Source organism: Monodon monoceros, unplaced genomic scaffold, assembly GCF_005190385.1.
Source record: "Monodon monoceros isolate NGI ecotype Baffin Bay Population unplaced genomic scaffold, NGI_Narwhal_1 Super_Scaffold_7, whole genome shotgun sequence".
Lineage (NCBI taxonomy): Eukaryota > Metazoa > Chordata > Mammalia > Artiodactyla > Monodontidae > Monodon > Monodon monoceros.
This window is the reverse complement of record NW_021703784.1, coordinates 44,819,353-44,845,225: the sequence shown is the minus strand read 5'-3', so window position 1 is coordinate 44,845,225 and position 25,873 is coordinate 44,819,353. Positions and strand designations below refer to the sequence as shown.

General features: G+C 45.4%; 1 protein-coding gene across 4 annotated transcripts in view; it reads right to left on the bottom strand.

The window, feature by feature from the left end:
• ME3 (malic enzyme 3) overlaps positions 1 to 25,873 on the bottom strand; it is a 198,844-nt gene that overhangs the window by 99,468 nt on the left and 73,503 nt on the right. For all 4 annotated transcript variants that reach the window (XR_003791571.1, XR_003791572.1, XM_029209574.1 and 1 more), the window contains one exon: positions 2,976 to 3,109. Coding sequence is in view for 2 of the 4 variants with exons in the window: in XM_029209574.1 (XP_029065407.1) it covers positions 2,976 to 3,109 (134 nt within the window). In the remaining 2 variants the exon portion in view is untranslated. The remainder of the gene's footprint in view (positions 1 to 2,975; positions 3,110 to 25,873) is intronic.

Here is a 25,873-nt window from a genome sequence, read left to right as displayed (position 1 = left end):
CGAGACAAGAACCAAGCTGATCACGTGAGCACCATCTGCGGCAGCACGGAAGGCCCCTGATGCAAAGACCCAGGGCTCCCACTCAGCTACTTTTAATGGCACCTTCGTGGGCAAGTCACCATCTCCTCTAAGCACATGTCTCATCAACTATGAAATGTGGAGAATAGTACCTGCCTTATGGTGCTTATTACTACACGTGCTGTAGGTGCTATTCTAATTATTTTTCATTAACTCATTTAACATGGGGAACATGCCTCCCAATGACTTGGAAGGTGGGTACTATAATTCTGACTATTTTAGAGACAAGGAGATCAAGGCACAGAGAAATGAAATAATTCACCCAAGGGATCTGAACCTAAGCAATCTGACTCCAGAATCTGTGCTCTCAACCATGATGCAGGACGGTTAGTTACACTATTATTATGGGGACATTAATGAAGGACAACAGAATAATGGTATTCTGGGGATGGGGGAGGGTCAGGGAAAATACTGGGTGGACCAGTGATATATGAACTGGCCTTTTCTACCACACAGGGCTGGTTCCTGTCACAAGCAGTGTTCACCAGTGGTTGAGTACCAAGTGATCTCAGGAAGCATGTTCCCCCCAAAATCTCTCTCTTACTTAGTTACTGAAGCCTGAAATCACTAAGCCAGGAATAAAAGCCTTCCATTCAGACTCCTAAAAATGCAAAAAAACGTCTGGGAGAAAAAAACCAAGGGATTGAAATTCCCAGTGAGGTGTAAGTGACTGCTGATATCGCAACCTTTCGGGACAACAGTTTGGGAGAGATAATGAAGGCACGTGAGGTCCTGGCATGGAGTGGGGTGACAGAGATGCTCTGACAGGGGAATGATCCCTGGGTGTGGTGTCAGGGTCCTGGGTGTGAATCGCGGCTCTGCTCTTCACTAGCTGTGTCACTGTGAGGAAGTCTTGTGACTTCTTGGGGCGTCAGCCTCTCCTTCTTCACCAAAGACACTGGTTCAGAACTAAAAAATGTGTTTTAGGAGGCACTTTTTGGAAGGGAGGATTTATGCTTAGAATAGCCAGGAGCTCAGCTCAGCACTAGTGTAAGGATTCCCTTACTCAGTAGCCATTTGTACACATCACTTCTCAATTCTGCATTCAGTGATGTCAAGTTGGTAAGTTGAAATTGGCCATGGTGGGAGTATTTACACCATGGAAACCGGCAAATGCTCTAAATTCCCACCCAACGGCCCCAAAGCCAGTTCTTAAACATTTACTAGCACTCCACTGTCCTTACCCGTAAGAAGCTGGGGAGTGTCCTTAGCATTTCCCCCTAAGCACCTGCTGAAATGAGGGACTCCAGGAATGAGTGGGTCAGAGTAGTCAACAGGGCAAGTGTCAGTAGCAAACCCTCTAGCACTCCCATCATCAGGCCTCTGCCCCCTGAGCCTGACACATCTTCCCAGGCATATGAGTGAGGCCCATCTAGCTGGAAAGAACTGGAAAGGGAAGGATTTTGGATTTTGATTTTTAGGGCTTAATATCTTTAGGAAAGAGGATTTCACCTTGGACTTTAATTCTTCTTTGCAATTTAACAAACGAGAGAAGTTTGGATTGTTCAAAGTTAGGGCACGTCTAATATTGTTAGCTGGAATCAATGTGTACTTTATGGTTTGCTCTTCAGGGTGACGAGGCTAGACCCAATCTGAGTGGAATAAACAAGAGGGAGAGAATGTTTGGCTTGGGCTGCAGTATGGCCTTGGAGTTAATGTGAGTAATGACCATAGAGGTTAGTGCTGCAGGGGAGGGGGAGGGGGAGGGGGCAGAGGCTTCCTTACCCACTACTGCTCAGAAGTGATGGATGGTACTGGGGGAACATGGGAAGATCCTGACAAGCTGCTGCACTCAGCCCCTAGGGGGACAGCCGCACCCTCAAGGACCCAAAGTCTTGGCCATTAAGCTCTATGGATATGTAAGAGGAACACTTATCTTCTCCCTACATTTCTGCTGGAGCCCATGGCAAGACGACACATTTATTTAACAAGCTCTCACATAGCGCCCACTATGGGCCAGGCACTGCTCTAAGCACGCCACAAATACGAATGTATTTAATCCTCATCATAACCCTATGAGTTAGACACCACTGACATACTCAACGTACAGATGGGGAATGACCCAGAGAGGCTAAAGAACTTTTGCTGTTAAGTGGTAAAATGAGAATTTGAACTCAGTCTAGGACTAGCGTCTAGTCCTATAGCCACTAAGCTTCAACGCCTCTTAGCTACGGTGTAGCAGAGAGGTTGAAAGCACGGACTCTGGAGCTAATTACCTGTGTTTAAATCCTGTGACCTGTGAGGTCACTACCTGTTCATAGCCATGTGACCTGTGAGGTCACCACCTTCTTTAGTAAGACTGATAAAGCTGACCCTGTGATCCCCCATTGGCCTTTCATGTCTACATCCCCACTGGGGAGGAACCAGAGGGGCAGCAGGGTTGTTAACTACTCCCCCTAAACCTCCAACATACAACATCCCAGGTCCTTCCCAAGGTGCCCCTGTCCATTTCCCCTCTTTTCCACCACATTCCCCTTATTCCAGGAACCTGGGCCATGTACCACTTCCTTAACATACATGTCCCTACATTTTTGCCCCACTTCTTCCCGCTGAGTAAAATGCCTTCCGTGAACCCCACTGCTGAATGCTGACGTCCTATTGGTGCTTCCTGGGCTGATTCTGCTTCCATCACTTCCCGGGGGCCCAACCAGATTCCACTGGTTGGAATTCAGGCTCCCTTCTCAGTCCTCCCAGGACACATTGACTGTGCCTTGATCATAACAAGCCCTGGTCCTCAAGGAGACCATCACCCTATGAAAGGCAGGGCTGGATCTGGGATCTCTCAGGGCTCTCAGCCTTTCCTGGCTAGAGAGTATCCAGAAAACCCTCTGTGGACCACAGGAAACAGACAGCTAAGCCCGGGCTCTGGGGAGAGAGAAGAGACTTTAGGTACTAACTTGTCCAGGTCACTCTGCTGCCGCTCGTAGTATCTCATAATCCGGAGGAGCTGGACGTCCTGGCTCAGAAAGCAGGGAGGTATTAGGCCATGGATCCCAAGCTGCAGCCTTTCCTCAAGGGTAAAGGCCATGCCCTGGGGAGAACAAGAAAGAAACACACACACATAAATGGATACGCAGGAAACCAAGGAACAGAAGAGTTCCATCCACAGACAGGCCAAAGTCACTGTGACTCAACAGCAAGGACCCTGGACTCAAATCCCACCTCTGCCATTTAAGTAGCTGGGCAATCTGTGCCAGTTATCTTGACTCTTCTGGGCTCCAACCTCCCTTAGAAAAACATGGAAAATACCTATATCATCAGGGGTTCTTTTGGTTTATTTTTTTTAAAATGTATTTTATTTTTAGAACAGTTTTAGATTTACAGAAGAATTGAGAAGATGGTACAGAGAGTTCCCACATATCTCCTCACCCAGTTTCCCCTATTATTAATATCGTCCATCAGTATGGAACATTCGTTGGAGTTAATGAATCAACAGTGATACATTATTATTAAGTAAAGTCCACGGTTTATTCAGATTTCCTTGGTTTTCACCGAATGCCCTTCCTTTGTTATTCCAGGATCCCATCCAGGATCCCACATTACATGGAGTCATCATGTCTCCTTAGGCTCCTCTTGGCTCTGACGTTCCTTGGTTTTGATGACCTGGGAGCATTTTGAAGAGGACTGGTCAGGTATTTTGTACACTATGCCTCTACTGGAATTTGTCTGATGTTTCTCTCATGACTGCCGTGGGGTAATGGGTTTTGAGGAGGACGACCACAGAGGTGGAGTGCCATTTTCACCACATCAGATCAAGGCACACACTAGCAACATGACTGACCACTGTCGATGTTGACAATGATCACTTGGTTGAAGTAGTGCTTGTCAGGTCTCTCCACTGTAAAGCTACTTGGAATTCTGCATGGGATATTTGTCTCATTTGTTTGTTCAGTCATTAATTTATATTAGAATGAACTCATGGGTATTTGTTTTATACTCTGGGTTATAATCCAATACTGTCTTATGTATTTTTTTTGCTCAAATTGTTCTAGCTTTGGCCATTGGAAACTCTTTCAGTTGGCTCTGTGTCCCTTTAACTCCTATAATTTTGCTTGTCCCTTCCCTTCCCTTCCTTTCCTTTCCTTTCCTTTCCTCCCTTTCTCTTTTTCATTACTACTTCTTATTTTCTGCCACTACAAGATGCTCCAGGCTCATCTTGCACATTGCCTGCCCAAGTCCTAGAATCAGCCATTTTTTTCAAAGAGGCTGGATTCCTTTTTGGAGCATGGTATTAGAAACCACAATCTGGGTTCTACTTATTCCTTGTGCTCCTTGCTACTGGAGTTTCTTTGTTTTCAGTCCCTCTCAGCTGACAGAGTAAGGAAATGAATCTATACTAAGCTAAATACCAGTTCATACTAATGTCTCTAACTCTAACCCATTACCACATGGATCTTTCTAGCCTCATCACCTTGCTGGTCTGTCAGTTCTGATTCCAACAGTGAGAGACTTAGCTCCCATCATCTTCCATCTACATGCTTAATTACTCAGTACTGTAATATATATGTAGTGGTATGTTGTTATTGCTTTAATTTGCAACTCCCTGTTGACATGTAGTAGTATCAACACTGTTAACCTGTACTACAGTGGGAAACAACTTTATGAGCTAGAGTATAGTGCTTATGTGTCATTGTTTTTGCCTTTACTCTTATAAACTCCACTCATTTCCGAAGTCACTTAGATCAGCACTTTTCCTTGAACCCCCTTCACTGACAGTTAGATTCTCTTATCACAGTCTGCATTCCTTCCTGGGATCCTCCAACCTATTAAATATTTAAAAATAAATCCGAATACATTAAGGTCCATTGTTTGTACTGTAAAGTTCCATGAGTTTTGACAAAGGCATAATACAATGTATCCATCATGATAGTATTGTACTATAGTACAATACTATACAGTTTCAGTGCTCTAAAATCCCATGTGTTTTACCCATTCATTCGTCCTTCCACTCCCTGAATTTTGGCAAGTACTGATTTTTTCTTTTTTTTTTTTTACTGTCTCTACAGTTTTGCCTTTTCCAGAACATCATACAATTGGAATCATACATTATGTAGCCTTCTCAGACTGGCTTCCTCTCACTTGGCAATAAGCACATAAGGGTCACCCATGTATTTTTGCGGCTTGATCACTCATTTTTTTTAAATCATTGAATGGCATTCCATTGGTTGTACCACAGCTTGTTTCTCCATTTACCTAAAGGACGCTTTGGTTGCTTTCAGTTTTGGGTGAATATAAATAAAGTTACTATAAACATTCATGTGCAGGTTTTCGTGTGAACATACATTTTCAAAACAGTTGAGTAAATACACAGAAGTGCGACTGCTGGATCATATGGTAAGATTCCATTTAGCTTTTTCAGAAGCTGCCAAGCTGTCTTCCAAAGTGGCTGCATCACTTTGCATTCCCACCAGCAGCGAATGAGTTTCTGTTGCTCCACATCCTCTCTAGCAATTGGTATTACCAGTTTAAAAAATTTCAGTCATTGTAACAGATACGTAGTGGCATGTTATTATTGTTTTAATTTGTAACTCCCTATTGACATATTATGTTGAGCATTTTTTTATATGCTGATTTTTCACCTGTATATCTTCTTGGTAAGGTACTGTTCAGATCTTTCACCTACTTTTTAATTGTTTTTTTCTTATTGTTGAGTTTTAATAGTCCTTTGATCTACAGTTTTAATGCAATCCCTATCAAAATCTGAATGGCCTCTTTTGCAGAAATAGGAAAGCCAATCCTCAAATTCATATGGAATAGCAAGGGGCTTTGAACAACCTAAACCATTAAAAAAAAAAAAAGATTTCAAAACTTAACATTAAACTGTGGCAATCAAAATAGTGTGGTGCTTTAAAAAAAGGAAAAAAAAACAGTGTGGTACTGGCATAAGTACATATAGATCAACAGAATAGAATCAGAAATAAGAGTCCAGAAATAAACCCATACATCTGTGGCAAGTTGATTCTTGACAAGGATGCCAATTCCATTCAGTGGGGAAAGGATAGTTTCTTCAAGAGATGCAGCTGGGCCAACTGGATTTCCACATGCAAAAGAATGAAGCTGGACTCCTAATTAACTCAAAACAGATCAATAGCCTAAATATAAGAGTTAAAATCATAAAACTCTTAGAAGAAAACATAGGGGTAAGTGTTCATGACCCTGGGTTTGACTATGGATTCTTAGATATGACACCAACAGCACCAGCAGCAAAGAAAAAATTAGATAAATCGACTTCATCTAAAAACTTCTGTGCATAAAGGGACACTATCAAGAAAGTGAAAAGACAATGTACAGGGGCTTCCCTCGGGGCTCAGTGGTTAAGAATCCTCCTGCCAATGCAGGGGACACGGGTTTGAGCCCTGGTTCGGGAAAATCCCACATGCCACGGAGCAACTAAGCCCGTGCACCACAACTACTGAGCCTGCGCTCTAGAGCCCACGAGCCACAACTACTGAGCCCACGAGTCACAACTACTGAAGTTCGTGCACCTAGAGCCCGTGCTCCACGACAAGAGAAGCCACTGCAATGAGATGGCTTCGTTCTCTGCAACGAAGAGTAGCCCGTGCTCGCCACAACTAGAGAAAGCCCACACGCAGCAACGAAGACCCAACGCAGCCAAAAATAAAATTAATTAATTAAATTTATATATAAAAAAAGACAACATACAAAATGAGAGAAAATATTTGGCAATCGTAGGTCTGATAACAGTTTAATATCCAGTCTCTAAGTAACTGCTACAACACAACAAAAACAACCCAAGTAAAAAATGGGCAAATAACTTGAACAGATATTTCTCCAAAGAAGATATACAAATGGCCAATAGCATATGAAAAAGTGTTCAGCGTCATTAGTCATTAGGGAAAGTCAAATCAAAACTACAGTGAGATACCGTTTCACACCTACTAGGATGGCTGAACTATAAACCAAAAAACCAAAAAAAAAAAAAAAAAAAAAAAGAAAAGAAAAGAAAAAAAAACCAAAACACCCCCAGTAAACAACAAGTGCTGGTGAAGATGTGGAGAAACTGAAACCTTTGTACATTGCTGGTAGGAATGTAAAGTGTGGCAGCCCCTATGGAAAAATGGTTTAGCATTTCCTCAAAAAGCTAAACACAGAATTACCATATGACCCCAGTATATAATTCTACTCCTAGTATATGCCCAAAGGAACTGAAAGCAAGGACTTGAACAGTTACTTGTACCCCAATGTTCACTGCAGTATTATTCACTATAGCCAAAAGGTGGAATCAACCCAGGTGACCACCATGTGAACAGATAAACAAAATGTATATACGTACAATAAAATTTATTCAAACATAAAAGAGAATGAATTCTGAGACATGCTACTTCATGGATGAACGTTGAAAACATGATACGGAAGGGCAGATACAAAAGGAAAAATACTGTATGATTCCACTTACATGAAATATCTAGAATAGGCAAATTCATGGAGGCAGAGAGTAGATTAGGATTACTAAAGGCTGGGTGGTGGGGAAGTGGTGGGTGAGTTATTACTTAATGGTTACAGAGTTTCTATTTAGGGCAATGAAAAAGTTTCAGAAATGGGCAGTAGTGACGGTGGCACAACATTATGAACGTACTTAATGACAATTAATTGTACAAATGGTTTAACCAAATTTTGCTGTAAACATATATATATACTTTACCACAACTTAAAAAGTTAATAATGGATTATCTCCCAAACCAATGAATTGTGTACTTTAAATGAGTGAATTGTGTGGTATGTGAATTATAACTCTATAAAGCTGTTTTAAAAGAATTCTTTGCATATTTCGGATACAAGTCCTGTATCAGACATGTGTTTTGTAAATATTTCTTCCAGTACGTGGCTTGTCTTTTCATTCTCTGACTGGTGTCTTTCACTGAACAGCATTTTCTGGTTTGGGCACTGGCAGGGAGAGATGGGGGACAAGTAGGACGTCATGGAATCTGCTCCCTGGCCCAGTGAAGCCCTCTGGGGACAGTGCCTGCTGGCAGAAGTTGCAGGACCTGTTCTCATAAGGGATACTGAGGGACATGGGGACCCCAGCTGCCCTGCCTTTATCCTGAAATGATAATGTGCAACACACTGTGAAAAAGAGACACCTTTTCCGTGTAGAACTCTGGGTGGCTCTGCTGAATGAGGGCTGCCCTAGCACTGCCTAGAAGCTCCTGGTCGAGGCTTCCTCAGCTTCCCCAACCTTCTCACTGTGGCCATGGCCGCAGGGGCAAGCCCCAGAGTGGCTCACATCAACAAGGAAAGGACCAGAATCCCCATGGGGGGGATTGTGTAGGGGGCTGAGAACAGTTTTTAATTAACTAATTCATTAATGAATACTATTATGACCCCCATTGTAGTCAAGGCTGATGATACCTGGGGCAACCCTGTTTAAGCTCCCTATTCATAATAAGCCCCAAGTAACGCAAGGTTCCTCCTAGAAGTGAAGGCTGTGGGGTGATAAGTGAGAACTAAATGACGCTGATGGCTGTCTAGCTTCCCCAGACTCCTATGGGGAGGGGAAGCTTGAAAAGGTAGGGAGCATCAGCTCCACTCATTCCTCCACCAGCTGGAGAATACCTCATCTACCATTATTACAAGTGTTTTTACAGGGAGTTTAATAATGACAGGGCGATTCAAGCCCATATATTGATCAACCCCACCTAGCTGTTGCTATCGTCAGCTCTAAGAAAAGGACTAATAAATACCCAATCTCACTCCATCCCTAACAATCACCTCGTGAGGAAGTTTTGCAGCCTCTACTGTACAGATAAGACAGCTGAGCATGAGAGGTTATATGATGCTCCTGAAGTTGCATAGTTATTACCCCATATTTTATTGCTTGCTAAACCAGGATGCATCTTTTTTTTTTTTTTTTTTTTGTGCTACGCGGGCCTCTTACTGTTGTGGCCTCTCCCGTTGCGGAGCACAGGCTCCGTACGCGCAGGCTCAGTGGCCACGGCTCACGGGCCTAGCTGCTCCGAGACATGTGGGATCTCCCCGGACCAGGGCACGAACCCGCGTCTCCTGCATCGGCAGGCGGACTCTCAACCACTGCACCACCAGGGAAGCCCCAGGATGCTTCTTATAATCAGTTAAGTCCATTCGGTGTGATAATCTTTTCCCTGATGATTTCTTTGACTAGGGATAAGTCACAGTCAACATTTGATCACAGGCTCTATTTTTGCCACTTATATAGTGTACACCCTGCCAGGACCTTGGTGAGATGGACCTCAGAAAATGTGAGTTGGGATGGTGAGGGGTGAAAGAGGAGTGGAAAAAAAGAGAAATAGAGTGAAAAAAGCGAATATTGGCTATTCCCTATTTCCTCTTCGTTTTTGTTTTGTAACCTCGGAATATCCGCAACTATGAATTCTGGCTCCTATTATAATTCTGGCTTTTATAAAGTAATAACGATCACTCAGCTTATGAAAATCCTGAGGAATTGTTCCTCCTCTCAGAAGAACTGCTGGAACTGTTAGAAAGACCTATCGGGATACGCTCGACTCTGTTTGAAAGTATGACTCATGGAGCAAAGTACTCTCCGCACATAAAATTCCCAACGTTTTCTTCATCAAAGCCCAAAGTCACCAGTTCATAAATTCCCTGTGCTGGCTACCAGCTTTGCAAGCATGGAATGACACCTAGGTCCTTGATCCTTTTGCAGGAAACAGCTTGCCCTGGAGACTGGGCACTCTCACTAAACACCATCAAGCAGGTGAGTCTTCACTGGCTTAGTAAAGACTGGGTTTGTCTCTCCTTGGCTGTAGGATCCCAGGCAGGCCTGGGCATTTAATTATGACATCATCTTTGTTAATGACCATTGTGGCTTTTAATAAGAGTCTGCTTCTTTCTACAAGAACTAAGTGTTTCTCTTGTCTGACTGCCACCAACTTCTTTTGTATTTCAGGAAAAAGTATGACTGTTTAGCAACTGGTAAGTTCAGGGATTAAAAAAAATACTTCTAGAAGCTTCTTTTCATCCTGAAGCTAATGTTAAGGCAACTTCAGATTTACAAGTTTGCAAAGCAGAAATGCAGGCACTTTAGCTTTACCATGGCTTCCAAAATAGGATAGGCACAAGACGATTACGCTGATGGCGTAATGGCCCAGGCAAGGCTGATGGCCCAGGCAAGGCTCCATGCACTCGCTCCGTCCTCCACCCCACCCAACAGGCACACTCACTCTGGCTGCCATGCCCTGACTCACGTCAGGACCCCTGTCCTCCTTGCTCTGACTGCTTCCTCCGTCCATCCATCTTCCAATCCCCAGTAGAGGCTGCCCCTCCAGGAGGCCTCCCCTGATGCCCCATCTCACGCAGCTCTCCATCTTCTCTAAGAGTCATTGTCATACAGTTTAGCACATGAAGGGCATTTCCTGTTTGATTTCTTGACCGTTCGTTAATGACCAGATAATAAACTTGAGGTAATGGGAAGCAGACATTCTGAAGCAGCTAACAACAGGATGTAGCACAAAAATACCGTCACCAATAACAAGAGCAACTGTTAGCTTTCACTGAGCATCCGCTGGGTTGGGTCAGGCACTGAGGCAGGCACTTCATACTGGTCATCTCATTTAACCCTCACGGCAACCCTGAGGTAACAATCTGAGGATTATTATCCCCATTTTATGGACTAGGAAACTGAGGCCAGAGGGGTAACTTGCCCAAGGTCACACAGTAGGTCGATGGAAAAACCAGGAGTAGAACCCAGATCCATAAAGTTCCCACTCATTCCTCTGTGCTAATGAGCCGCTCCTGAGACTGGACAGATTAAACGGGTTGTCGACTGAGCTGGCTTTGATTTGACTGGAGATAGAATAATTCTGCTTCTGCAAATGGAGCCAGTTACCTTAATGGTTCAGCCACTGCTAAGTGCTCCTCTGTATTAGCACCAGACTGGTCAGCCTATCTGCAAACAGGAGTGTTTGTACATCTGAGATTATGTACTTGGCCCATGACATACACGTAGCCATGTTTCCTCAGAGCAGCTTCGTTACTGGAAGGAAGGATTAGCAGGCACACGTGTACCAGTAAAGGTTTCTGTTCCAGCACCGTTACGTCATGCTCTGAGCTGACTGCTTATGCTACAGCTGGCCAGCTTCTTCCCTCAGTCAACGGCAACAGCAGAGAGGAGCCGCTGCCGGGACAGAGCTGGGGGCAGTCAGCTCCGAAACTGTACAGTGGAAGCTGACCAGCTGTTAGGGGACCGGAAGGCATTTCCTCCTCCTTCTGCCTAGTAATTCAGGACTGAATGTTTGGGACTTTTATGAGTTAGGGTGACGTGGACTCCAGTTGGAGACAGGAAGTGGGATTACTGAGGCTGCTGTTCTCTGACTGAACCCCAGGTTTATGAGGGCCCCTGAGCACACGTCTGGGATGGATATATGGGGGTCTTAGAAACACAGGCATCGGGAAGTCTTAGCAGACACAGCCCTGAGAATGGCCTTCCTCCCAGACATACTTCTGTGATCAGGTGCAAAATTACAGATCCAGAAACACAGTGTAAATTCCCGAAAGGAGAGTGGACGATACGCTACTCCTTGCTGCCCAGAACCAACCGAAACAAGTTTTGGGTTCAGAGACTGGGCTTTGGTGCTGCAAATGTATGGAGGCTGCCTGTAACCGTTCCACCTATGATGTGCACAGTTCTTGTTCTAGTGGGATTACGCTTCCATTTTCCTTCCATCGGATAACCAGCAGGATGCAGAGGTGCTGCCCTCACACAGCCCGTATGGGGGAAGGGAACCATAAGAAAAAAGCTCTACATTCAGTCCCTCTACTTTCTGGCTGTGTGATTCTGGAGAAAGTGGCTGCACCTCTCTGAGTTTGCTGCATTCACTGGGTGGTTGTGCCAGTTGAATAAGAACATTGAGATACTGGCATCTCTTTGTAAATTCAAAGACGTGGCAAAAAGAGTTTTAAAAGGCTGTGACTAAGCAATTTAGCAACTGCACTTTATGGTATTTATTTCCTTTCTTGTCTGTTTTCCCTGCAAGACAATAAGACTTTTGCGGGCAGGGACGATGTCTAATGAATCGTGTGGCCCTCTGCCGAGCACGTCTTGCATATTTTTACGCTTTATTGTTTCTAAAATGGTCTCATGTGGTTTACGTCATTTGACCCCAAACAGGGCAGGTGTTATTATCCCCATTTATAGAAGAGGCAGTTGAGGCCCAGGTGGGTCAATGTCATGCTGAGGGCGTGTGGCCAGTACAAGCCAGTCAAAAGCATGTGACAATAATGGTTCTTTCAATTGTTTTGCCATTGGAAGACTAGTTTACACAAAGTTGTTGGATAAGGACCAACGTGGAAGAGAAATGGAGGAGTCTGCTCCTGAAATCCTTGGTGACTCTAGGATTTTGTCCTAAGTGAACAAGGGAACAGAGGTGGCTAGCTGGAAGGCTTATGAATCATTCTGTTGGCAAAATTCCCCGCGGCGGTTTGAATGCTTCAGACCCTCTCTTCCCAAGAGGCTATGATTTAAAACTTAAATAATATTGTTCTTGGCACCCTGAAGGCCCTCTAACTCAGCTGGACCTCCACAGGGTAATGGTACAGGAAGGTGATGGGCAGGGGAGCCGCTGAGGACAGGGGAGTACCGCTTCCTTCCTCCAACAGCTAGACGGCTCCTTGACGAGTCCAGCCTGGGAGGACTGGGTCAAAAAGTGAACTATGACCAGGAGGAATAAAGCAAACAGACACTGAATAGGCATTATGCGTGCATGCCTGGTGCGTGCCGTCAAGTGGGTAGGGGTGCCAGCGCTGGACGTGAGGCCGACCAAGGACAAGTTCATCTTACAGGGCAACTGTCCAGCAAATTGTTGTTAACCTGTTCCAGCCCTGATGTTATAATCAAATCCTCCTCCTCCTGGGCCTTGGCCTCAACTCCGCTCCCCCATCAGGTGAACCAGAGAGGAGGTCATTCTGCCCAGGAGACAGATGACCGATGTGCATACAGGGGATCAGGGTAACCAGTCTCCTTCTCTGTGGTGACAGCAGGAGGCGGGGCTGCAAGTTAAAAGCTGAAGTACTGGGAATGCTTTCTGAACTGTATTTCCATTTTTAAATTAGATTTATATTAAAAGAAAGGGAAAGGAGAAATGTAGAACCTCAAACCATGTGAGTTTTTCTTCTTACCAGTGCTTAGTTTACATCATCAACATTAAATGGTTTCATTATTTCCTCCTGAGATAGAGTCTAATCCTTGCACTTAATGAATCTGAGAATCTCTTAAAAAATTTCTCAGCTCAGAAACATGATCGGCTCTGGGACCTCTGTGCTTAGGGTCCACAGGTACTTCGTTAATCAAATCATTCTTTTCCATTGGTGATTTCCTAAAAGGTCACTGGAATTCCTACAATTGTGGCTCGGCTATTCTAGAGTGACGTTGTGTCCTCTGAAGGAAGCGAGGTTGACATTCAAAGAGAACTGCAGGGTGACCTCTCCTCCAAATGTCTCAAAATAAACAGCTCTATGCCCAAGGCTATATTTAGTGCCATTAGCTACCAAGCTCTTGTAAAACCTCTATCCTGTGATAAGTACAGTCCATATTTAAAGTCTTCTTTAAAGGACCAAGGAACAGCTTATTCTAAATTTATTCTGATTGATTAAATACACCACTGAGTGACTGACTGGGTCACTGTTGAACAGTCTGGAAATTTAATTTGCTTTTACAGATGAATATTCAGTTTGTAGGTTGGTTTATATCTTATAACTTCTATTAAATTAATAAAGATTTTAGTACCATTTTTTAGTGCCTACTAAAGGACAGGCTGTGTAGCTATTGAATGAACCAATTTGAATTTTATCCTTCTACAACATCCATATGAAGTATACTATCTGCCCAAGGTTATACAGTTAATAAGTTGTGGAGCTGGAACACAGACTCAGGTCTGTGTGCCACTAAAGTCCATATTTGTAATCACTATTTTGCACACATCGTTTTGCATCCTTTGTGGTGATTTGAACATTTTGCAATAACGTTTGTCAGCCACATTAAAGACAGTTTGATCAGTCTACTAAAGTGAGACTTTCTTGGCTCGCCTTATCCCACTAGACCCCAGCCTATTACATTTAACACCTTCTCTAGAGGGAAAGGGGAAAAGCATTCAGCAACATTTAGTGTTCTTTCCCCAAAGATGGGAGAACAACAAGGGCTGGGAACAGAAGAGAAATATTCACCCCAGGAGAAATAAATATGGCTGAGTCTATCAAACCAGCTCTGACTGTGAAATCAATTTAATAGGGAGCAACCAATATTTAAAAAATGATGTAGACTTGAGCAGAAAATACCAGGTTATATCACATTTGGCATGGACAAGTATCGTTTTGCTAAACTTTTGCTTAATTTCAAGTGTATGTGTGTGCATGTATGTGTGCGTGTATATTGTGTACTGTGTACTGGCTTGTGATGTAAAGTGTATTTTTGTGTGTGTGTGTGGTACGCGGGCCTCTCACTGCTGTGGCCTCTCCCGTTGCGGAGCACAGGCTCCGGACGCGCAGGCTCAGCAGCTATGGCTCACGGGTCCAGCCGCTCTGCGGCACGTGGGATCTTCCCGGCCCGGGGCACAAACCCGCGCCCCCTGCCTCGGCAGGCGTACCCTCAACCACTGCGTCACCAGGGAAGCCCCTGTAAAGTGCATTTTTAACTGAAGATTGTGGTTTAAACGTTTTGAGAAACACCGTAGCACAGGATAATGATTACGAGTGATGGAGTCTGACTGCAAAAGACTGAATGCCAGCTCTGACCCTTACTAGATGCACCTGGGTACGTTACCTAACTTTTCAGGTTTCAGGTTCCTCCTCTGTAAAACCGGGCTGATAACAGTATGCACTTCATAATGTGCGTCACATGTAGCAGTGTATCTGATGCTTAGTAAGGCCTCACTAAGTAAATGTCAGCTATCGTTATTTCAAACAAAGCAGGTTGGGTGATAATTTGTTGGCAAAAGCAATGCTTTGTATTATGTCTCCAGAATCATTTCAATTCCAGACACAGACATCCATCTGCTTCCTGGGCATCCCGACCTACATGTCTCATAGGCCTGTCAAACACCACATGTTGCAAATCAAACTCATCTTCCAGGCCAAACCTCCCTCCCACACTCTCTACTCAGCAATGGTATCACACGGTAGCTCATTAGAAATTTGAATCATCCTGGATTCCTCACAACTCAGTCCAAATTTGCAGTCATTACCAAATCTAGGTGATTTTCTATCTCCTGAATAGTTTGAGACAGAGTTTGAGATTCCTCTTTTATCCACCTTCCTCATTCTCATCCTCCTTTTTTTAAGATCGACATCATCCCCAGTCTGCTCATAAACGAATGGCTCTGCAAGTCCTGGCCTCCAGTCTTAACGCCCCCCATTCCTCGCTCTCATCGTCCCACCCCTGGAATACACCTTTCAGAACTTGCCAGACTGACATTTTCCAAAAACCAAATTTGATAATCTCACTCTCTAACTTAAAACATCTTTATCTGACCTAGAGATTATCATATTCAATACTAAGTGATGTAAGTAAAACAAAGACAAATATATGACTTATATGTGGAATCTAAAGAAATGATGTGAACTTATTTAAAAAACATAAATAGACTCACAGACATAGAAAACAAACTTATGGGTACCAAAAGGGAAAGGGGGGTGGGATAAATTAGGAATCTGGGATTAACAGGTAACACAATTCTATATATAAAATAGATAAACAACAAGAACCTACTGCATAGCATAGGGAACTATATTCAATATATCGTAATAACCTATAAGGGAGGGACTTCCCTGGTGACGCAGTGGTTAAGAATCCGCCTGCCAATGCGGATTCGAGCCCTGGTCCGGGAAGATCCCACATGCTGTGGAGCAACTAAGCCCGTGCGCCTAGAGCCCGTGCTCCGCAATTAGGGAAGCCACCGTGACGAGAAGCCCATGCACTGCAACAAAGAGTAGCTCCCACTTGCCACAACTAGAGAAAGCCCACTTGCAGCAACAAAGACCCAACACAGCCATAAATAAATAAATAAATAAATAAATAAATTTATATATAAAAGAAAATAACCTATAAGGGAAAAGAATCTGAGAAAGAATATATGTGTGTGTTATGTGTGTGTGTGTGTGTAACTGAATCACTTTGCTGTACACCTGAAATATTGTAAATCAACTATACTTCAATAAAAAATCTTTATCAAAGCCTGCAGCACTTTTCATAAGCTGTGCATCATTCTTGGCTTCATCTCCTGCCAACCTCCATGAGAAGCCCTCAACATAGCAAACTCCTTTACCATTCCCAGAGGAAGTGGGCATTTTCATGCCTGTGTGTGTGTACGTGTGCTGGTGCCTCTGCTGAGCATGCTCTTCTATGCCTGTCCACTAATCACTCTAGTGCACAGAAGGATGAAAGGTTATTGACCTAAACTTACAATTCTCAAAATTCAGTGTACCTGGGGAGCACCTGGGTTGCTGGTTTAAAATTCAAGTCCTAGGCCTGTACCTGTGAATGCTGATTCCTGCAGAGTCGGGGCTTTTCACCTGCGCCTCCGGTGATAATGAGGAACTGCCCCAGAAGAGGAGACAAAAGTTTTGCCCAAATTCTAATCCACCGCACACGAATTCAGGAGTATAGGTGAGTATATTGTCCTGGGGAAATATCTCAGTAGAAACGCAATCATGAGAATTTCTGAAGGAGGTGGGGGTGAGGTGGGTGGAGGCTGACTTATTAGTAAAGATTTATCTTTCGGGATGTGCAGCAATGACAAGAAGGAAAATGCTGCTCTTTAATATAATTATCTGTTAATGCTATTGCCTGAAAATACGAAGACTGCATACGGCCAAAGCACAACGATGGCACTAATCACCACACACTGTTGTCTAGCAAGGTCTCTCTTGGTCCCTAGTGCAAAACCCCGACGAGAGTCCTGGCACTGGGTAAGTTTATAACAGAGAGAAAATCGGCTGCCACACAAGACAGGAGCCGAGTTCTTTCCACTGGGTCTGAATCAAAGGGATTTCTCCGTTATTTTCCCTAGTAAGAAAAAAAAGAAAGAAAGGAAGAGAGAGAGAACAGAAGCTTCAAGTTAAGTATCTGGGCATTCTGGGTAGTTACACGTTGGTGAGAAATCAAGATCATTAAACATTGGTGAGAAATCAAAACCAGTGACTGGCTTTTATAGGGAACAAATCTCTGAAGCATTTTTATGGATGAAAGTTAATGCAAACCGGATAACCTGAGGCTTGCAGATAAGGACCTTAGGAAGCTTTTCTCACTGCTGCCTCTGCTGAGCTGTCCGCCACCTGGTCCACCCTTCTTACTCATTCACTCATTCACTCATTCAACTAGCAGGTACTGTGTGACGTACATAATTCTAGGCGCAGGTGAGAGATGGCAAAGCAGTAGGGAAAATTAACACAGATGACACAAGACAAAGTGATTCATCATTCATTCAAAGGAACAAAACAAGGGGGTGCCATTCATTTGGCAAAAATTTGTTAAGTAGCTACTTTGTGCAAGGAAATGTGCTAGGCGTGGGGATGCAGCTGTGTGAAAGAGAAGTTCCCATCCCCATAGGGAAGACAAGTAGTCAATAAATAATTACCACGTAATTATTTCATGATAAGAAATACTACCGAGCAGATGCAGAGGATGCTATGAAAGCATGGAAGGAACTGGGAGCCCTGATGTAGTTTCCTTTGGGGGAAGGGTGACTAGGAGAGCCTTCCCTAAGGAAGCAACCTTTGAGATGTGATATGAAAGACAAAGAGTTAATTAGGCCAAGTGCCAGGATAGAGTTGAGCAGAGAAACATCCTAAATGAAGAAGAAACAGCATGTTCAAGGTTCAGAAAGGGGAGGCAGGACCAAGATGGTACAGTGTGTGGGCAACTTTGCTAAGGACTTGGGTTTTCAGCCTCAAGGATAGAAAGGTTTTAAACAGAAGAGACATAATTTGCTGTGTGTGTGTGTGTGTGTGTGTGTGTGTGTGTGTGCGCGCGCCGGGGGAAGATCACTATGGCTACAGCAAAGAGAATTGGGGCGATATCACTGCCATGGTAACCGGGTGGATGACTGTGGTGGCTGGGAGATGGAACGCTAAGCAATGAGGATTTTGCAGTGGAGATGGGGCTGGAAGGAAAGGAACGCATCTCAAATTGAACTTGGTACACGATGAGTTTGACAACCTTTGAAACATCCATCTGGAAATGTCAGGCAGTCAGCTGGGTATCTGGAAATCTGGGTAGGGCTAGAGAATGAATTTGAAAATTTTTAGCAAATCGGTGGTATCTGAAACCACAGCGAGGATATGTTCCTCTGCGGAGAGAGTTCAGAGTGAGAAAGAATCCTAGGTCTAAGCTTTGAGAAGCTCCAGCATTTGAAGGCTGGATAAAGGAGGATAAGCCAGGGGAGCAGACTGAGAAGAAGCAGCTGAAAGGTAGAAGGGGAACCAGAAGATGGGTTGTCACAAGATGGCCCGAGAGAACAGTGTTTCAGGAAGGCAGGAATGGTCAACTCTGCTGAATTTCTCTGAGAGGTCAAGTAATACGAGGACTGAAAACTGTCTGCTGGATTCAGCCAAGTGGAGGTTCCCTGTAAGCCAGTGAAGGTCAGCTGCAGTTGGACTTCTGTGGTTTGAGGAGAGAGCAGGACGGTAGGAAAGGGAATCAGCAAATGCACACAATTCTTACAAGAAGGTCAGCTACTAATGAAGAGTGGTTTACAGTGGAGAGACGTGAGCATGTTTAGGTGCTGATGGGGTGGATTCCTCAAGAAGGGAGAGAATGGGAGCCACAGCCCGGCCGGCGGGGACTGGCCATAGACAGAGGAGGCCACCTCAGCAGCTGTAGCAGAAGGGAAGGAGGGATGCACAAGTGAAGGTGCTGTGTGCTTACAGGCTCAATGGGGAAATTATCTGTCGGGAGTGAGGATTGGGGATTTCGGAGTAGGGAAGTTTTGAAAGAAAAGTTGTGAGAGGGTGAGAGCAAGGTGGTCAGAGAAACAGGAGACTTCTGAGCACTGAAAAGGGGGTGACAATAAATACAGAGTTGTACACTTTTTCCTGCTGCGTGTTTTCTTCTAGCATGGCATGGAGGAAGCAAAACTGAATTCTTTGCTTTCTCCGCGCCATGCTATGTTATCGAGGGTTGTGATTTTTCTCAAAAGAGTTCAATGAAAAGATATAGAGGCAAAAAGTAGAGGGTACTGTCAGGAAGAGCAGGAATGATGGACCATGGACTTGAAGCAGGACTGGACTAGGTCCGTGGGCAAGAGCGATGACCGGCATAGGCAGAGGGCTGAGTGGCCTGGAGACTGTGGTGAGTTCAGAGGGCGTGGCTGACCAGGCAGCATCTCTGGTCAGAGAGTGTTGTTAGAATCACTGATTTCTATGATTTCAGTGATTCACAGAGGGGAATTTCACATGATGCCAAGGTCCAGGGTGTGACTGTGGGAATGGCTGAGGGGAAATGCAGAGGGAAGTTATTCCAGTTGGGAGAGGCCTGGGTTTTGGAGGAACCGGCCTTTTTTTTTTTTTTTCTGTACGCAGGCCTCTCACTGCTGTGGCCTCTCCCGTTGTGGAGCACAGGCTCCAGACGCGCAGGCTCAGCGGCCACAGCTCATGGGCCCAGCCGCTCCGCAGCATGTGGGATCTTCCCAGACTGGGGCACGAACCCGTGTCCCCTGCATCGGCAGGCGGACTCTCAACCACTGTGCCACCAGGGAAGCCCCGAACCAGCCCTTTGATGCTGAAGTCATCCAAGATGACAGCAGGATTGGGGTGGAGAAAGTCTATAAGCTGGTGCCAAGGTCCTCAATGAACGGAAGGTGGTAAACGACAGTGATGAAAAGGAGAAAAGGTCAGTTGCTCTCTAAGTAGCGCAACTCTTAGAAAAGGCACAGAGAAGCGGTTTTTGTTGCTGTGGAAGTTATTTGTTTAAATAAGAGGATGGGAAAGGGCAGTTCTAAAAGTTTTTATTCTTGAGGAATAAAAGGCTATCCACCTTTGTCCTGACTTGGAAGGTTGAGGAGTGTGAAAGTAGCATGGGAAGGGTTTGGGAGAAACAGTCAACTCAGGTTGGGGGTAGGTTTAAGTTAATAGATGGAGGTGGAGATAACGTCCTGGAAGGGACAGAAGATGTAAGAGAAGGTCATTATTCCTGAAATCCAGGTGGAAGGGTATGGGGTGGAGAATGGAAAGCTGGGTCAGGGGCAAGGATGTACAGACATGACAGTTTGACAGAGAAAGAGACGCAAATAAAGGAGCAGCTGGAAATGTGAGGAGAAGGGGGCTGATCACTTGGCGTTACAAAGGAGGTAGACAGGAGGGCTTTGCAAAGGAGGTCATGTCTAGCTGAGATCACGTAGAAGTTCTGCCGATGGGCAAGGGGAGGGGAGGTACTCCAGGTAAGAGAATCAGCATGCGCAAAGATGCAGAGGCCTGGGAGGTGTGCTGCACAGGGCCAGTGTAGCTTGCTTCAGTGGGGCTGCTGGGCAGAGCAGTGGTGGAGATCAGGCCAGAGACCTGGGCAGGCACAGGGCAGGCAGGCCCAGGTCATGGAGGGCTTTGGGGTCCAGCTGAGGGCCCTGTGACTTAGGGAGCTCCTGCAGGCTTTTAAGTGGGGACAAGGCATGATCCCTGGTTATGTCTGTTCCAGACAAGTGGGTCTCTTTGCTCTCCTCATTGCCCCCTCCATGCTTTGGCTCATACGGTTCATGGAGAGTCCAGCCTCAACCCTCCTACTCATCCCTGAGAACTAACTCAAGTCTTAGCCCTGGAATAAAGCCTTTCATGACTACTCCAGTCCACAAATGTTTTCATTGTTACAGTCAGAATCATACCCCAAAAGAAGGGCAGTGGAAAAGGCCACCATTCACCATTTGTGTTAGCAAGTGTCCTCCTCATGCATTTAGACAAAGACCTGGTAAGACATAAAATTATAATTATGAGAGAGTAACCTGTCTCTCTCTTCTAGAAAGAAGGCAGAACAAGAGTCATTCCTAGAGCACTGGAAAAAAGGATTCCTTCTCTTTTCTGTTTTCCTAAGCAAAAAAAATAGTAAGTGAGTACTTTCAGGTTCAAGTATAGACAAGGGCTCAGTTTGAAAGCCCTGGGTTAATACTCTCAGAGTTAATGACTGTGTGACCTTAAGCAAGTTACTCAACTTCTTAGACTCTCAATTTATTAATCTGTAAAAGGGGTTAATAATACCAATTCCACAAGATCATCAGAAGATCACATAAGATCATTCGTGTGTTCGTTCAACCTATGTATCGCGTGCCTTACTGTGTTCCAGGCACTGTGCTAGGAGCTGGACTGTAGCAGTGCACAAGAGGGGCACAGTCCTTGCCCTCCTGGAGCTTGCAGATCACAGGGAGAGAGAGAAACATTGCATAAATAATATCTCAATAATTGCTAGTATGATAATCTAGGGAGCCTGGCACGCCGCTCGGTGCCTGGCTCAGAAGGCACCCTTCATACACATTACATAACTCCCTCCCTTTCTTCACTTCTCTCAAAATAATATAACAAGTGCTGTCTGCTAGTATATACTAATTATCTATTTCAGAAATTTTCAGGGGCTCCCACTATAAGTAGGTACTATCTCAGTCCCACATAAACATAGACGGGTTGCCGAGGAAACCCAAGGTGACTAAGTTCATGTCCTCTCCAGGCTCCTAAATCAAAGGAGACCAGTAGAAAATGACCGCATGAAGTCACATAGCTCATCCTCAAAACCTGTGGCTCAGCAGAACAGAAAGTGCGAACACATCAAACTCCAGGGTGAGCATCGTCCTGGGACTCTGGGCTGTGTGCAGGCAAAAATGGCAGCTCTGAGTGTGAAGGCCTGGCCCTCTCCACAGCCTGTCCAGGCACTAAAATATGAAGGGGAGGGCAGGGCCCTTTCCTCTACTCATGGGCTCAATTCATTTCTGGTGAAAGAAAGCCTGGGCTTCCCTAAGGTTTACTTGTGAGTGACAATGTTATTTAAAGATCTCTGGGCACAATGGCTTTCCTAACTCCCCAGTGGCCTGGGACAAAAGAACCAGGGCCCAAGCACTGGTCCTGCTCATTGTGAAGCAGCAGCTGCGGGTCCTGAGGCTGGAGAGAGATTTCCTCCTCCGGCCCTCCCTCCCCTCCCAGCGCCTGCCTTGTGCTCTCTGCACGGCTGGTGCTGAGCTGGCCGGCCCCGGGCGGTGCACAGGCTCTTAACAGAAAAGCTTCCTCTTTTATTCCTTTAGCGGCAGCTTGGGTAGGGAATAAATCTCACTGGCTTGGTAATTCAGGCAACCTTATTTTGGGCACTGACTGGAGATCAGTTGCTCTCTCCTTTCTTGGTAACCTCGCTGTCCCCTGCACCGTCCTGGAGCTCTAAAAATATTTGTCAATTTGCTGCAAGTGTTTGTCTACAAGTCTGTCTCCCCATTTAGATGCCTAGGTTTCCTTATGGCAGGTACTGTGCCCTACTTATTTTTACCTCAGTGCTTGGCTTGTAGTAGGAGCTGAATAAATGTTTGGAGAAAGAGAGAAAGGGAAGAGAGAGAGAGAGAGCACGCGAATGGATGAATGAATAAATATTAGTCTCCGAGGTTGGACAACTAGATTAGGAGATGCCAGTCTGGACTTTGAAGACCCTAGTGGGTCCTCAGAGGTTCCACAGAGGTGTTGAGTGGGGAGTGTCGTGAGAATAGGTGTCTGTCTTGCTTCTCCAATGCAGCTTAACTCAGCTTTTATGATATTCATTGAGCTTCCTTATTTGAGATTTTGTGTGAATAAAAGGTTCTGTGGCTAAGAAAATTGTTTGAAAAGAATACTGGGCTCAATTTTTCTCCCTTACATCTCTTCCTGCTTTGCTCTTTTCCGTGACAAGGCAAGTACTTGTATCTCTTCTGCTTCTGACCACTGGTAGAACATTCTCCTGCATCTTATTCTTGGAAGGCAGGAGGAATGACACGGATGAGGGCATTCACTTGCCAAGTACTCACACTGTGTTCTACTTGGGCCAGAGTTCCAACAGGTAAGCTGCTGCCGCCTGGTCCCCACACGTCCTGGTTCTCCTTACACATCACATCGCAGTGATGGGGCTCTTGAGGTGAGTGGCGTTTGCAGCCTCTATCTCCAACTCCATTTTCTCACACCTAATTTTAACATAACTTACACTGCACTTCATAGCACTTCTGCTGACTGTCCCAAATGGGGAGGGAGCCCAGCCCCCAGAGAACAGAAGTGCTGCTGCAGACGGGACGGTCGTGGACACTGTCTTGGAAGAGCTCGTCACTCAAGTTTGAAAAGGACATCATCAGAGAACTGACAAGCCCGGACCATCATAAGGTCATAGAGAGACACCCCTCGACACACACCCTACAACTTCGTCTATTTACTCACTAGCAAGGGTCTATAGAGCACCTACTATGTGCGGGGCTGTGGGGATATAGGGATGGATACGAGAAAGTCCTCTTGTTAAGGAGCTCCCATCCTAGTAATGGAGACAAAGTAAAGAAAATGAAACAATTCAAGATGACAAGCACAGACACAGAAATGTATCAAGTGCTAAGGGATTACAGAGCGGGGAGAGAACAATGCTCCTTGAGGGCTGTGGGAGCAGTGGGGAAGGCGTCACTGAAAAGCAACATTTGAATTAGACCTTGACTTTGGACAGTTCTTCAAGCCTGGAGGCAGGAGATGGAAGCAGGGCAGGCACGGAGCACCTGAGGGAAGAGGAGCAGATGTGGGGTGCTGGACCATATGGGGCGTGGGACTGAGGGGCAGTCAGGCTGGAGGGATAGAGTTGACCAGATTGAAGTGGGGTTCGCAAGCTTTGGTAATTGTATTACTCTGTGGGCGGTGAGAAGCCACTGGGGGCTTTCAAGCATGGTCTCACGTGCCCTGTTAAGGAATGCTAATGATCCTGTAGGCGATGGGGAAGGCAAGCCCACAAGTACTGACCCAACCTTCACAGTGAAGAGCCCTCTGGCAGGTGAGTGGACGGATGGGGAGGGGCAGAGGCTGGAGGCTCGAGGCAGTGATAGGCTGTGGCCGTGGTCCATGTGAAGAAGGAAGTTGCTCTATACCAAGCAGAGCGGAGGAAACGAAGTGGAAGAGAAGGGATAGCTTCAAGGTACATTTCAGAAGGAGAGGACACAAGACGGGAGCCTCCCAGTGTATGGAGCCATGTGGGGAAAGGTAGAAGACCTTCCCCAGGCCTGGGAGACTGGGGCCAGCCCCCATGTCTGTTACTCAGCGTCACGTGGGCATCCATGAGGCCGGGGTCCTCACAGTCTTTACGATGCCCTTCTGTTCCTGGGGTGTGATGAGCCGCTCCAACATCAGAGTTGTTGACATCAGCCCTTGTGGTTCGGAATGTGCTAAGTGATTGCTCAGTTCTGGTTGTTCTATTCCAGTTTTCTGCAGGCCCCCCGTTATGTTGTGTCCTCCAAAATTCATATGTTGAAGTCCTAACCCCTGTACTTCAGAATACGGCTGTATTTGGAGCTAGGGTCTTTTAAGAGGTAATTAAGTTAAAATGGGGTAGTTTTGGTGCACCTTAATCCACTCTGACTGGTGTCCTTAAAGAAGAGGCAATTAGGACACAGACTCAGAAGAGAGAGTCCATATGCAGACACAGGGAGAAGACGGCCCCATGCAAGCCAAGAAGAGAGACCTCAGAAGAAATCAAATCTGCCGACACCTTGACCTTGGACTTCTACTCTTCAGAACTGTGAGAAAATAAATTTCTGTTGTTTAAGGCATCCAGTGTGTGGTACTTTGTTATGGCAGCTCCAGCAAACTAATACACCTCCTGTGAACAAAATCTCACCCAGGGTCCAAGCCTGCCTGAACCCACCTGGGCAGGACCTGGGACCACATTCCCTCTTTTTATTTCTCCAGCCAGTCCAGCTTCTTCATTGGCCCATCCCTTTATTAGAGTCACCATGACAATGGGTGGGCAGGTGAGTCCAGGGAATTTGGTCACTCAAGCAAGAATGGCACTGGGTTATTACCCGCAGGGGACTGCTGCTTTTCTCTAAAGAGCCGGTCGATTGGATCACAAAGCTCACAATAACCCAGCTCTCAGCATACTCTCAGACCTGGCTTCTCAGGCGTTAGGAGGGAGAATATTCCACTTATACCAGGATGACTATTGAGCTTTGTCGAACAAATACCACTTGGAAGAACAACGTAAACGGACTCCATCTTCAAGAGGTAAAGACTATGGTAGAGGTCAAGGAGCACTTCCCCAACTGTGACGACTTCCTCACTACATCCGAGGAGAGAGAAGTGGGAGACCTGTGGCCTTCAGCAGGCAAACACAGGGCGTTTTACTGTGACTGATGGGGCGACACGGTTTTGCTAGACAATTGTTGGATGTGGCTATAGCTGAGCCCCGACATCTGACGTAAGCCATGTATCTAAGGGTTGCTACTGAAACCCGTAACAAAGGAGCATTTTATGCAGTTTCTCTCCAGATTTGGAGATGTCGGGTTCTCTCCATTTCTGGCTAGCAACAAAACAGAGAAGCTTAGAGCAGTGCTGTCTGGAATGTCCAAGGAAGTCCCCCCAATTCAGCATGACCTGGAGAATATACTTTCTAGTCACTCTGCTGGAAGGAAATCCAGGAAGGGGAAGAGTACAGAACTTATGACCCAAAGAGACCTGCATTTGAATCCTGGTTCCATGGGTGGCTAAGTCTGTGACCTTGGGCAGCCTGTTTACCCTTCCATTGGCCTCAGCTTTCTCATCTATAAACCTGGCATAATACAGACCCCTTTGCACACGGTTATTACGAGGATTCAGCGTGACTGTGTGTGAAAAGAGAACA